Here is a 13,001-nt window from a genome sequence, read left to right on the forward strand (position 1 = left end):
ATACGTTAACATAGTAATCCCTATATACCTATTAATATGTTATGCTCATCGTCAGAAGATTAATATATTCATAGTGTGGTATTATAAATTAAGGGTCACCAACATATATTATCAACTAACTGAGCTGATTTTGCATTTTGAATAAGGCTTGACATGGCTTGCGGAAACAAAGATCTTGAGTGAAAGGTCGCAAAACGATATAAACAAGGTTAAAATATAATATCCAAACAGGCTAGTGGAGAAAATAAGCCATTCCATAACATTTCCCATATTGGAAAGAGAAAGAAGTTACAAATTTTGCAAATTTGAGGATTTAAGCGAGCAGAAAATGATTGGATTTCCATACGACGTTGTTGATCGTGTTCTGCGTTCAGAACTCAAACCGCATTCCCTACGTAGTACGTATTAGAAGAACAACGGAGGGCGTCAAACAAAGAGCCACAAGGTTGCGGGGTAGTGCAAGCTTTTGTTGACTCTAATTTAGTTTCGAGGGCGCATTGACCAAGTGCAAGCTTTAACTTTGAGTTGAGCTCAGGACAATCGCGAATGTGAGGGGAATAAAGGTCCAATTCCTGATAAAGGTTGTTATAATATTCCCAAATGTGATTCGCTGCGGTCAAGTAAAGTGTCGTGGTCACCAATTTTGGGGCTTCGTGGTCCAATGACTTCGCCGCCTGCCACGCGGAGTTTCCGTACGTCAGCGCGTTCGGGTCGTCTATCTTAGATGATAGCTCTTTGTTGGCGAAAGCTAACTTGGAGTTAATCCATGCAACCTGCCGCAGGGTGCGTTCGTCTTCACAATTTTTGTGGTTTGGAATGCAATTTAGTGTGGATTCTAAACAGTTTCTATTGAATTGGTTAGTTAACGACATTCACAAATTACCCTTATTTAACTCACATCGCTCTTCTCCATTTTCCGAATTGGATAAAAATCTGCGCTCTTTTCCCTTGGATAGCGGCGAGACGCGATTCACAGACTTGTGGACACTTTTTAAACGATACCCCTGCAGCTTCGTAGCAAAATAATGCATCACCGTATTTTTGCTGCGATAAATGGAGATTTCCCTCGTAATACTTGAAGAGACCTCTAAGAAACTCATTAATAAGTTAAGATGGACAGTAAAACGTTGGAATCGAATTAGAGAAGGAAAGGAAACAGGAGAATCCTTACAATACGCAGTTCACCGGAGTTTCCATCTCTCTTCGGGTCTTCTGGAGATACTGAATCGATTCCTGAACTTTATCTTGGTCTTCGAAACACTTAGCGATACTTAGTTCGCATGAATGCATATTGGATTGATCGTAGATGCGGATAGCTGTATTCCAATTAGCCTTGTTCTCTTAATATTTCAATTTGTGACAATACCGAAACGCGCGCAATTATGTCGTCACGATAGAAACTTACACTGATTGGGTAGTGTGGATTTATTCGCAAAAAAGTCTGATTCTTCATATTGCCATAGAGCCTTGTAGCAACGCCCGGCATTTTGGAAACACAACACCGCAACCCCGTGGTTCCCTTCCTTTACTTGCTCACGTCCTACGAATTCAAGGGAGTCCGCGAGTTCGCTGACGTATCGTACCGTGTGGCTCGACACTTCAGGTTTTCCTTGTACATAATCGGAACTCAATTTTTGTTTAACTCTGCGCATTATTCGTTCAAGAATCTTGGTAAGAAGCTTGAGGATCTCCGATGGTTCATTGTTAGTAGAAGGGAGCCTAAAAGCCTATCAGTAAACTTAGGTTTGTTTAAGTGATATCGTGAGTCATTTGCCTTCTGGGGGGAACTCACTGAGGGGCAGTGCGGAGAACTCGAAGAACTCGAACAATTTCAAAACAGGTGTCAAGATAAGATTCTAAGATCAGGGTGTCTGAATCTACAAAAAAGAAAAAGTTCTTGGCTAGAGACTCAGCGTGGCGGGGAAGACCAGTGCTAGCAAAATCTATTTGAGAGTCACCGCAGATATTGAAGGATTCTAAAAGCCAGGAAGCAAGGTTGCGAACGATATAGGCTTTCCTGATGCTGGACATCCTAGAGATATAACTCACTTGCGATAGCTTCGGTATTTTAGCTGTATCTTGATCCGATGGGTCTAGAAGGAGGATGATAGGGAGATCACTATCCCGAAGATGGTCGGAAAATGAAGGCTGTGGTCTGTTGTTCTTATAGAAGTATTGTTCGGCTGATCGAAGGCGGCTCAAACTGCAACAACTTGGGAATAAAAATGCAGCGGCATCAGTCATTATTCTGCGGGCCGACCATGAATCTAAGCGCCTATTGCTATCCATGTCAATATCCCAGGTTTTATCTCTTCTACTAAAGTCGTCCCACATCGCTCGATACAGAGGTTTCCGATTCCGCGAATCGCTGGACCAGTTGACATCATGCGTCCCGACGACGTAACCCTGCTTAACCGTGCATTCTCTTCGGATACGCTCGCGAGTATCAAATTCCACTAGATCTCCTAGATTGATATTTTTATCAGCTGTGGCTTTCATGAATGCCGGGATCTCGACGGGGAGGAGATCACGAGGCTGGATATGGTTTAGAAATCTTAGGTCGGCAGGCTTTGTTGTAGATTTGTGATAGTTCGAGTGGTATTTCTGTGCCACAGCAATAGTTTGGGCTTCGTTAAACAACCCCACCTCTATCGCAATCGCGGTTCCTTTTGGTGGTTTGAGACGGGTCGTAACTATCACGGTTCCACTCGGATTTAACGGCGGCCACCCTGAAATGCTACCTAAATCCATCACGTCATCAAGGATTATGGCCCAGGGATCCTCTTTACCTCAATATATGAATTAGCGGACGCTAAGAAAGCGAAGGGAAATTAAGCAGCGGGGAGCTGACTTGTTGTAGATAACCAATTCCACGTTGCCCATGCCTCCCTTTGTGACGTCTGGGAACTAGACCACGTTGCCCCTGCTTTCTCGTCTGTACCTGGCGGATTCCCAATCGAAAAACCCGTTCCCGAATTTATAGCGAAACGAGACAATCCAAAATCAATGTCGCGACCTCTATTTGCGCTTATAAACATTCTTCGCACATTCTGGACGTTGGAGAGGTGCGGTAAGTCTTTTATAAAATCTAAGGCAAACGTGGTTTTACCACATCCAAAACCACCCCATAAGAATATCATTGGTGTCTCCGTGTTTTGCAATGCTTTTATCTTCTTCAGTATCTCACCTGTTATTTCTTCTCTCTTGACGAAGAAATCTCCTTGATAGAATTCGTTGTACCGAGCGAGTGAAGATGGGTGGTAGAAGATGGGTTCAGTAGATTTCCCAATCCTTGTTTCGGTCAAAAACGGCGATGTAGGAGGATAGCGCATAGAATTATCTCGTGAACTAAATCTTAAAGCATTCTGCGGTGATATTGAGATATCTGGCGATGTAGCCGGCCTAATTCTGCTGGCACCATGTTTTATATAAGATGACGAATGGGAAGAAGTTGTTTCCCTTATGAAGTTTGCAGGAGGCGGTTTTCTGTGCGTTGATTCTTTTGGGCCTTCAAAGTGATACCAGTCACTGTTGTGGAGATCTGATGGAGAAATTGCAAGGTTATAGACCGCGATATTTGATATTGTAACAATACTTTGTTGGGAAAATATCGAATAAGTTACCCCTCGCAAGGACCCTTCACGACTGATCATGCTCGCTCTTGGGTCTAGGGAATGCATCCTGAGATAAGGTCTGGAGCGCTTAAGTACTTCTTGGAAGTCAGACTGGTTAATTTGTCTCGTACCCAGACCTGGAAACTGATTAATCTGAGATCCAATTTTTTTTGAGGTTTCATAATCAGCTGGGTTTGCGGTTGCTATCCCCAGATCAACTTTGGGTTTCTTCTCAGGCCCAGACGTCGAAATCATGATGGGGTCGAAGTTTCTGCTGTCTTTGATTTCATTGAACTCATCATCGTAAAGCGATATATTAGAGTCGCGGGATTCATGGATCGCTCCTAAGTTCACGCTTGCACGCTTTTTTAAGTGGGCTTGGATGTCAGGGTCTTCTTGAACACTCCTTTCGATTTGCATGGAAAGCGAAAGTCTCTTTTCTTCGGATACGTGCCTATGTATGTCCGACCAGAAATAAAGTTAGACCAACTAATCAGGCTTATCAAGGAAGACAGCATTGCTGTGATACGTACGATTGCATACTCAGGAGCTGGAGCATCATCGAAAGTGAGATTTTGTGGCTATTGAGTCGTTCGATCAATTCTTTTATCGCCTTCTCGTGGTATAGCCATTTCGCGCGAACTAATCCTTTAGTGTTTCCGTTCTCTATGTCCCGGGCAAACTTCATCTTCTTCTCTAATTTCGAAAAGCATAGCATTATACCAATTATTGTATTTTCAAGCTGCTCCACGGATATCAGCAAGGGTTTTGCACTATCCGTAGCGCTTTTGCTATTGAGGAGTTGATATAGTCCATTCACAATGGAAACCGTTTCTTGCATTTTTGTCATAACAGTTATCATGGAATCTGGAGCATCGCCGATGGTTTCTATGGTTCCGCAAAGCCATTTTACAGCTTTGCCACCGCCCGTTATAATACCGACTACAGCCGCGACAATTCCTACCGTAGTCATTGTTGGATATCAAAATCGACTTTGGTTACTTGGCTTAGTCGCCACACACCACGTTATAGTATACTAGTAAAGGATAATAAGTAGAGTAGGTGGTTATTGATATATGCAACGTGCCAAGCTGTAGCGCTGGATACCCATAGACTTGTGGCCGCAGGTTCTTCTATTGTTATTAGGCGGTCTATAGATCCCAAAATTATTCTGTAGTTGAGGTAGATCCGAGGATTAGTAAGAACGGGAATCGGTGAAAATGAAAGGCAAAGGGCATCCGCGACCCAGAATCCAAGCTGAGGGAGTCCCCTTTACTTGTATATTCTCACACGCGGCTGGAAAATTTGGTGGTGTCAGATGTATCCCTTAGTTCGACCCGCCATCATGAGGTACCCACTTACTAAGACAAAAAGAGTAAAAAAAAAACGTATATTTGAACAAACTATCGACAAACTCTCTCTATTGCTAAACACATTCAATTGATTTTATGCTATTGGTTGTATATTTTATTAAAATTTAAAAAGTTAATATTAACTATAGATTTTGATTGTGAATTCAATGATTTTTGTTTGAGTTATTGTTTTTTTTTGCAGAGTTTATATTTCAAATCCTGTTTATTTTAGCTTGATGTAGTCTTTTGTAAGATTCATTGCAGGGGTACCTGTGCAGGGGGTGGCAACTGTTATGACGGTCCAAGAGGCTACAGCATCGATTGGTTCTCATGATCCACCAACATATGTTTCTGGTCCAGGTCGGCCTGCAGGAATATTCATAAAGCGGCGCCAACATTTCTACTGCCTTGTGTTACATGTTTTTTTTTTCTGTTGATATTATAATATTAGATCTTGACCTAGATATAGATAATAACTGATAGTGACGATATATGAAGATAGTTTGCACCGTGCCTTCTTTAGCTCACTCCGATACTATAGATGCGGGTAGAAGGGTGATCTAGTACTCGTGTTGTTCCTGTGTCTTTCTGATTTAGGCGCTTCCTCAAACGAGCGAAGAGCTAATTTAGGATGCAGACAAAAAATGCGAAGCTCTTGTCTGCTTTTGAAAGCTTTATGTTAAACTCAATTTAGAAATTACCAAATACGGAAATTATTTTGTTCCCCAAATAGGCTAACCGAGAACACACACGGCCACCTGGCGAAGGCTTCGCACTTTCGAAACCTACCGGCTGTTTCGATACTCGAAATCTCTCCTGACTAACATGACGAAGTTCCCGCCCAAGAACGTTAACGTCAACCAGTTGAATTCATGAAGGGTCCATGATAAGGCAGATTTGCTTCACGCCCAGCAGGCAGCATGGACTGAATGGGACATAAGCGGGTTTAATGCGTCTGATTTGCGAGGCTCCTATAGAAATGCCTCAATCGCAACGCGATACCCCAGCGAGCCCAACCCTCAACGTTATAATTACATGACCAAATATGGACGTGTAACTGGGATAAGTTTAGGGTGATTCTAGTATTAAAGCAAATCTGCTTCGGATTTTGTGGTTCTATTTGCCTAAATGCCCGGTCGAATTAATTGCAGCTTTGTGACAGCAAACTGTGGGTCGACGTACAGATTCTAGATGCGTGGAATTGTCCGTCTAGACACGCCAAGGGTGCCAATGGTGCGACAGAATGTCTGAAGATGAGAACACCCAAAACACTGCGGAATCCAAAATTGTGAAACTTGACACTCGACTTCCACTACTGGTTCTACCACGAGGCATTGTTGCCAGTGGAATGATGGAACGGGAAAATATTCATATATATTTAAGAATGCGGCTGTCTGCATATTCCGTTTTTCCTTTCTCCCTCTGTTAGCCTTCCGGACAAGCTTAAGCTAGCTTAGCACTTTGACGACGAAAAAGGTTCATTTTTCCATTTCAGTTTCAATATATACCAGTATCTACGCAGATACTACGTCGAATCGGTAAATAGGAGGAAGAAATAAAATTCACTAGAGATTCAATTGCAGCGCAATGGCTTCAAAATATATCACCTCCCTACTTGCGCTGGCCGCTACTGCCCTCTCTCAGACGCCATCAGGTTTTGTACCGAAGGCCGACGACTGGTTTCCAGTTACATACGATGAATCGGCCAATCCTAAGTTCTTTGCCAATGGTGGACTGTTTGATAAAAGCTGTATGTACAATCCTTTTACTTGGCCAATTGGCGTTTTATTGAGGACCTAACTAACAAGAAACTATACAGCCGTCCAATCTACTCCTTCGGTGTACATCCCAGACACCCCATCATTCACTGGCCAAACCTTTATCGTCTTGATGGTCGACCCTGATGCTCCCTCTCCTTCCAATAACTCTCTCGGTCAAATTCTCCACTGGATGCAACCGGGTGTAAAAATCCCCCTTAACACCCAAAAAGTCAAATCTCCAGATGGAAAGGATCTTTTGAAATTGGACACTACTTCTACAAATGCGATAGTGCCTTATCGCGGCCCCGCCCCACCAAGTCAAGACCCCCACCACTACATATTTCTGCTCTTCCTTCAACCCGAAAATACCTTCTCTCTTCCCACAGAGTTCGAAAAATACCAAGGCGGAAACGATCGCCGCAGGTTCAACGCCGAAAAATTTGTCGCAGCAGCGGGATTGAAAGATCCAGTGCTCGGGACATACTTTTTGTCTGGGAAGAACACAGTGGGTGATGGTAGCCAGGGTATCCAAGACTTTAGCGGAGGTAATAATGGGGATAAAACTAAGAATGGGACGGTCACCAGCTCGGTGACCGGACCAGGAGCGACTGGCGCTCCCGGCACGCCAACGAACAATAATGGAACTGTAACATTCCCGACACCGACACCAACACAGACAAAGAATGACGCAGGAGCAATGAGAAGTAGCTCGTTCGGTTTGATTGGAGTTCTCGCTTTTGCAATTTTAGTCTTATCTTAATAGAACATAGATTGTATTTTCTTTTTGCTGTTTTGGCGATATGCATTGTCCTGGGGTTTTGGTCTCTTTAATTTTCATATGGGAGGGAAAAGCACACTTCGAATATTTTTTTTGTTTTTTATGCTGTAATACTTAAAATGTCGACGCTATTAATTACCAGTATACACATGATTATGAAATCGAAGATATTGCATGATTTTAATTCACGACTGTATTCAGTCCACCATAAATTAAATTAAGACTTCACACACATTCATCTTTAATTAGTCGATTAATACTCGGGGCGGCAGTATCGCTTATTCGCTGAACACTTGATACTGTAGTATACCCGGCGGACGTTGACATGTATGTGGTTTATCCGCGGCCTCTATACCTAATTTCTTTTCGAATTTGCCGTTATTGCACTTTGTGATCTTCATTGAAGCGTCAAGTATTTACACTGCTATTATTTGTTACTAGGATCCGACCATTCAAAGCCGGTCGAGATTTTCCTTGTGATCTCCAGGTTCGTGCAAATATGATTTATATATCGCCCCGCCGACTTTATAAATGACTTGCTCCGATCAATATTATTTAATTCCCTGGCTACGTGCACCCCATCCATAACCTGACGACATCTACTCTATGGACGCTGATACACAAGTATTCCGAGCGCCTCTTATTCACAAGGCTTAGTATAGAATCATTCATACCGACACATTAAATAGCAACAATGGCTTTTGAACCGACCATACTCCCTACAAATCAACCGGAACCTCCTACCGCTTCCACAGAAGGAACGGCGCAAGAAACCCCCAATAGAACACGAAATAAACGCCTTCCTGGGATTCCTAGAAAGTTTTATGTTACAATCAGAAACCTTGGCTTAATCTTTTTCGTTGCCTTTCCTATGGCTCATATGGCTTCTTGGGCGTTAACAATATGGATGCTTGGGAGGGGTGCTGACAAGCGTATGTTTTACGTTAGCTAGTGCAAGGTCATGAGCATGGAATGCTGCTAATATCTATGGACTTTCAGTCGCTGCATCGTTGGACACGACAAAACCATTTGATGAAACTGTGTTTCGAAATACTTTGAGGCATGTAGTTACAGCCGGGGCGAGAGGATGGAGAATCAATGTTATTATGTTGTCGCTCGGTATGTATCCCGTATGTCTCCGTACAGCTTCAAGAAGAAACTATGTGGATACCGCATACTCATAAGCTATACCTTGGTAGAAACTTTATGCGCAGTTATTGGCGGGCTTTTCTTAATTAGAGGTCTGAGAAGAGCAAGGAGGTTAATTATTGAGGTTGAAGAACAGCGGGATTTGGAGGCTCAGGAGGGCCCGGCGGTCGAGGCGACGGGAAATAGACCGGCGGTTTTATGAGACTAGATATATGTTAGGGTTTCGTTGGGCCTTTAAGATTTTGCATTTGGGTTTTGAGTAAGTGCGAGATTAACACTGCGTTAACTTTAGGCCTATGGTTGGGCGGGTAATCTTGTTATACAACGGCTAGTTAGAACCGCTGTATATTCAATACGCATTTTATCCAAGTACACTGGTCCGTTGGGCATGCGCATATGCCCTGAACTAATATACAGTGAGTGACTGTACTATAACACACAATGAAAACCGGATGATCGCTCCAAGTTCGTACTGTACCGCCCTAGAAAGTATCAAGGTATATCGTTTTCAAAGGGGGGGCTACTGTGGTACCGCCAGACGATCATCCAAATCGTTTGGCCGTAGTTGAGACTCTCGGTTCTAAAATCCAAAGCGGTAGGCCGCGATAGACATGAGGCCCCGATCCCGCCTGGTACTTAATACATTACCAATTAGGAGATCGCGGGACTGTTTACTATGTCTCCGATTCTTCTTGTTTCATAGGCTTGAGGGTTCATTTGCGTGGGTTTACATTGATTTGGCCGCTTTGGAATAAAAATTCAGATCGTGGGTTCATGGAGATTTAGCTTAGGTTGTAGGTATCAATGGGATTTGTACTATATATATTCAAGTTAGAAAGGGTCATGCTTTGCCATACATTGGTATACATCAGCTTTTACGACTCAGTAGCTATAGCGTTCAGATATATATACCCCGTAGCTATAGATACTTTAGATTAATCGATTAGCTAGCAGTCAATTCGGTCAATACAGTACTGTAGTTGCAGTCGACACAAACGACCCTAATTATGGTTAAATATAATATGTATAGAAGAACAGCAGTTCATCGGCGGGTCGTTCCAAAATACTGAAGTACATAATTCTTTCTGAAAAGATTGGCTAGATTAGGTACCTGCCTGCCGTTGATGAATATAGGGTCCCGGATTTTTGTTGGGATTAGCTTGGTTTATAAATTTACAGGGAAACTGTATCGATAGGTTTGAGCTTCCGTGGGCTAGTTAACTAGTTTCTCCTGGCGACGCTAAAGCAAGGACAGCAGGTAGCTCACCAAGTTCAACCATATGCATGCACGATCAAGGGTATTTCCATGTCGACAGGTGCAAGCAGGTAGCTTTGTAATCCTAGGACCTAAAGTCTGCAGCATGGATTGGGTTGGATGGGCCAGCATTATCAAAAACGCAGGTACGTATTTGGAAGTTTACCAAGATATTGCCAAAGTCATGGCTGTAGGATCAACACTATGTAGTCCTGCCGTTGTTATCTTGGTATCCCGGGACACTGGGACTTGGTATCTTGGATCCAACTGATCGTGGCTATTCCGCGTGGAGGGCCGTTGATCACGATCGCGATCATAATATTATGTATATACCTGAAATCTCCCAAATAATGAGGTAGGCTGAGGGTGTAGGGGTTTGCAGAGAGGATCCTGTACTCATTCTTCTTTTATACTACATATCTTTAAATGTCAAGTTTGGAGACGATGGCACATATATATAGTAAGTGTCTATACAAGTATCTATACAAGTATCTATATAAACGCACGACCTGGGGGATTTCCTGGGTTTTAATTCTGGGATTTTACAGATATTCCCGGTGAGAGGTATGTAACAGTGTGAGTCGCAGGCACAAATATACCTACTTAAATCTACGTACATGACAATAAATGGTTTACATGAGAATGTATCTCCAAGATGCCCTGTAAACTGTCTTTCCATATCATTGTAAACCATTATGTAAATCTTTAAATGAAGAAACAATTGCTCATGCATGTCCTATCTAAGATGCAATCTTAAATGTTGACCGAAGCTAGTACTTGGCTTGAATCTCATTCTTTACATCTAAGCCTACGCCAATTATCACGGGCAAAAGCCAAGTGGTTTGCCATGTTTGCATCCCCAGATATCGGGTACTCTGATAAGGAATCTAGAAATGGGCGAAATATGATTCATTCGGATTCCACCGAACAGTTCAGACCATTCATAGTCGATTGGACTCCACATAAAGCTACTAAAACGGCAGCTAGAAAACCTACCATTCTTAAGGTTTGCCGATGGAGATAGCAAAACCTAATTTGCACTGACTATATACGGCCGAGAAATTTCAGAATCATGGGCTCGTAGATGCGTTGGCTAGTTTACGAGGAAGCCGGACCCATTTAGTAAGTAGTCTGGGTTTGATATGGGTACCTGTACGTTTACGTATTCGGCGTTTCGTTTGGATAGATCATGCATGGAAGGCAGAAAGAAGACCCCAGACCGAGGTATCAACTAACTGAATCCCGGGATTTCGAAAGCGCGACCTCCTTCCCGTTGTGGGAAAGCTCATGGCCATATGAGTTATAATGGGATGGTTAAGGTACAATTCTCGTATTGCGACATCCGTGCAGAAGTAGATATATGATACTAGGCACTTGCAGGTATCGTATCCGTCTACTTCTAGCTTCTTCACTAGCTGCCATCTGGTACCAGTGATTACGGCCCCTGGGAGCATATGCATTCAGCTAGTACTCGCATGCGCATGTCGCGATCTTGTGAATTGTGTTGCCACCAACATCTCCACCTGGAACACCAGACCACCTTCTGGATGGGGCAACTGCCTACCACCGAATGCCTCGATGTTTCTTTCCTACACAAGGCAGAATTAACGAGCTTTAGGCTATGCGAAACTGCGGGGAGGGGTTGAACACGCGTACTGAATGAAAAGCCACCAGCTGTGTTTATGCATGAGACTCAATTTCCTGCGGATTTAGGAAGGGGAGCACGCGAGCAGTTCCAGGCCAAGCATACACTGTTGGGCTGTACCGAGACGCCAAAGTCCTCCCCGAGATGAATGAACGGATGGTTCAACAATGAATGAATTCGAATGAATGGAAGGTGAGATATAAAATTGTTGGAAACTTGCTATCCGACAAGTCAGGAGCATGTATGTACTGACATGTACATGTTCAGTTCCTCACCAACTTTCTGGGCTCCAGCAAATTGATCCTGGCATGACTAGTGGTTATGGCCTTCATGCAATGTAGCGTCTCGCTGGCCTCGCGACGGTCGATTGTTGTTCTGTGCATATGTCGACATGACATGTCTTCGTCGTAATAATTTGCGATTACTCAGTGGGCCGACTGCATACTGCCGGTTGGTCTCGCGATCTCGTTAGGCAGGCCAGAGAGCGGGGTCGCAGGTACCCGGCTTTCTAGAATTCTAAAACATCAACCCGCCGTCTCGTGATTCTCTGGCGACTCCACTCCGTATTGTCGATACCGAGTCTTGGCAAAATTGGGCTTCAATACGATGTGTATTACGAGCATCATGATGTCGAATATTTCAAGATGAGGTTCGCCACTTCCGTTGTCCTTGATTGGTGCCTAGATGCGGGTCCTGCAGTGTATCTGCATATGCAATGATAATGTTATTAAAATTCCGGGTCTGGGCTGGTTTGAACAAGCACTTCAAAATCACTGTCGCAAACCAACCGAGGAAAAAACAGGGCTTCGCCTTGGTTGTGGGGAAATGCTGCTACGGGTTTTGCTTGGCTGCATAGCATTCATTGTTGCTGCACATGAACTTTCTGAACCAGAGCATTGCGGAAGGACGACTAAGGGCAAAGATTGACATTTGATCCATCAATTCAAACCACGCCGGACAAAAACATCATTGTTTTAACTGCTGTGTAGTGTAGTGTGGTAATACTCCGCGGACGGCTATATTGTGATATTTCCGGCCAACATACCTATCACGATCTTCGAGATTGATGACGAGAGCAAATATTAAATGAAAGGCTGTTTTCTTCCTCGAGGTGGAGGCCGTTAACCGCGTCAGATTCCCGAAACGCCTGTGCCACTATAAGACTTCCACAGAGGAGCATCGACAGTCCTGGACCTGCAATGCGACATTCCTCGCCCCACTTTTAGCCGTGGGCATGGATGTCGAACCGGTTATGGATTCAGGTTGCACAGCAGACTTCGGATGCTCGAAAAGTGCTATCGTTTCGAACTCAATTGCAATTGTAATTGACCGAACTGCCACTCCTTGCATCGATGGGAATGTTTGATGACAGATAGTGCATGGTGGACAACCTTATATTACTTATTCAATGGCATGTTTATGGTTACAGCTGTCTTCCGTTGAAGTAT

At 43.6% G+C, this 13,001-nt stretch overlaps 4 protein-coding genes across 4 annotated transcripts; 2 read left to right on the top strand and 2 right to left on the bottom strand.

Moving 5' to 3' along the window:
• Window positions 1-377: 377 nt before the first annotated feature.
• Window positions 378-2,751, bottom strand: AOL_s00110g311 (uncharacterized protein; the record flags this gene model as incomplete). Its single annotated transcript, XM_011127001.1, has 5 exons — window positions 378-846; window positions 899-1,087; window positions 1,172-1,316; window positions 1,406-1,719; window positions 1,793-2,751. 5 exons carry the CDS (start codon window positions 2,749-2,751, stop codon window positions 378-380), a joined length of 2,076 nt encoding a protein of 691 aa, XP_011125303.1.
• An 80-nt stretch (window positions 2,752-2,831) lies between these two features.
• Window positions 2,832-4,587, bottom strand: AOL_s00110g312 (uncharacterized protein; the record flags this gene model as incomplete). Its single annotated transcript, XM_011127002.1, has 2 exons — window positions 2,832-4,068; window positions 4,148-4,587. 2 exons carry the CDS (start codon window positions 4,585-4,587, stop codon window positions 2,832-2,834), a joined length of 1,677 nt encoding a protein of 558 aa, XP_011125304.1.
• Window positions 4,588-6,553: 1,966 nt separating this feature from the next.
• Window positions 6,554-7,486, top strand: AOL_s00110g313 (uncharacterized protein; the record flags this gene model as incomplete). Its single annotated transcript, XM_011127003.1, has 2 exons — window positions 6,554-6,716; window positions 6,786-7,486. The coding sequence occupies 2 exons, from the start codon at window positions 6,554-6,556 to the stop codon at window positions 7,484-7,486; spliced, it is 864 nt and encodes a 287-aa protein (XP_011125305.1).
• Window positions 7,487-8,198: 712 nt separating this feature from the next.
• Window positions 8,199-8,688, top strand: AOL_s00110g314 (uncharacterized protein; the record flags this gene model as incomplete). Its single annotated transcript, XM_011127004.1, has 2 exons — window positions 8,199-8,436; window positions 8,504-8,688. 2 exons carry the CDS (start codon window positions 8,199-8,201, stop codon window positions 8,686-8,688), a joined length of 423 nt encoding a protein of 140 aa, XP_011125306.1.
• Between the last annotated feature and the right edge of the window lie 4,313 nt (window positions 8,689-13,001).

Source organism: Orbilia oligospora (assembly GCF_000225545.1).
Source record: "Orbilia oligospora ATCC 24927 unplaced genomic scaffold scaffold00110, whole genome shotgun sequence".
Taxonomy (NCBI): Eukaryota; Fungi; Ascomycota; class Orbiliomycetes; order Orbiliales; family Orbiliaceae; genus Orbilia; species Orbilia oligospora.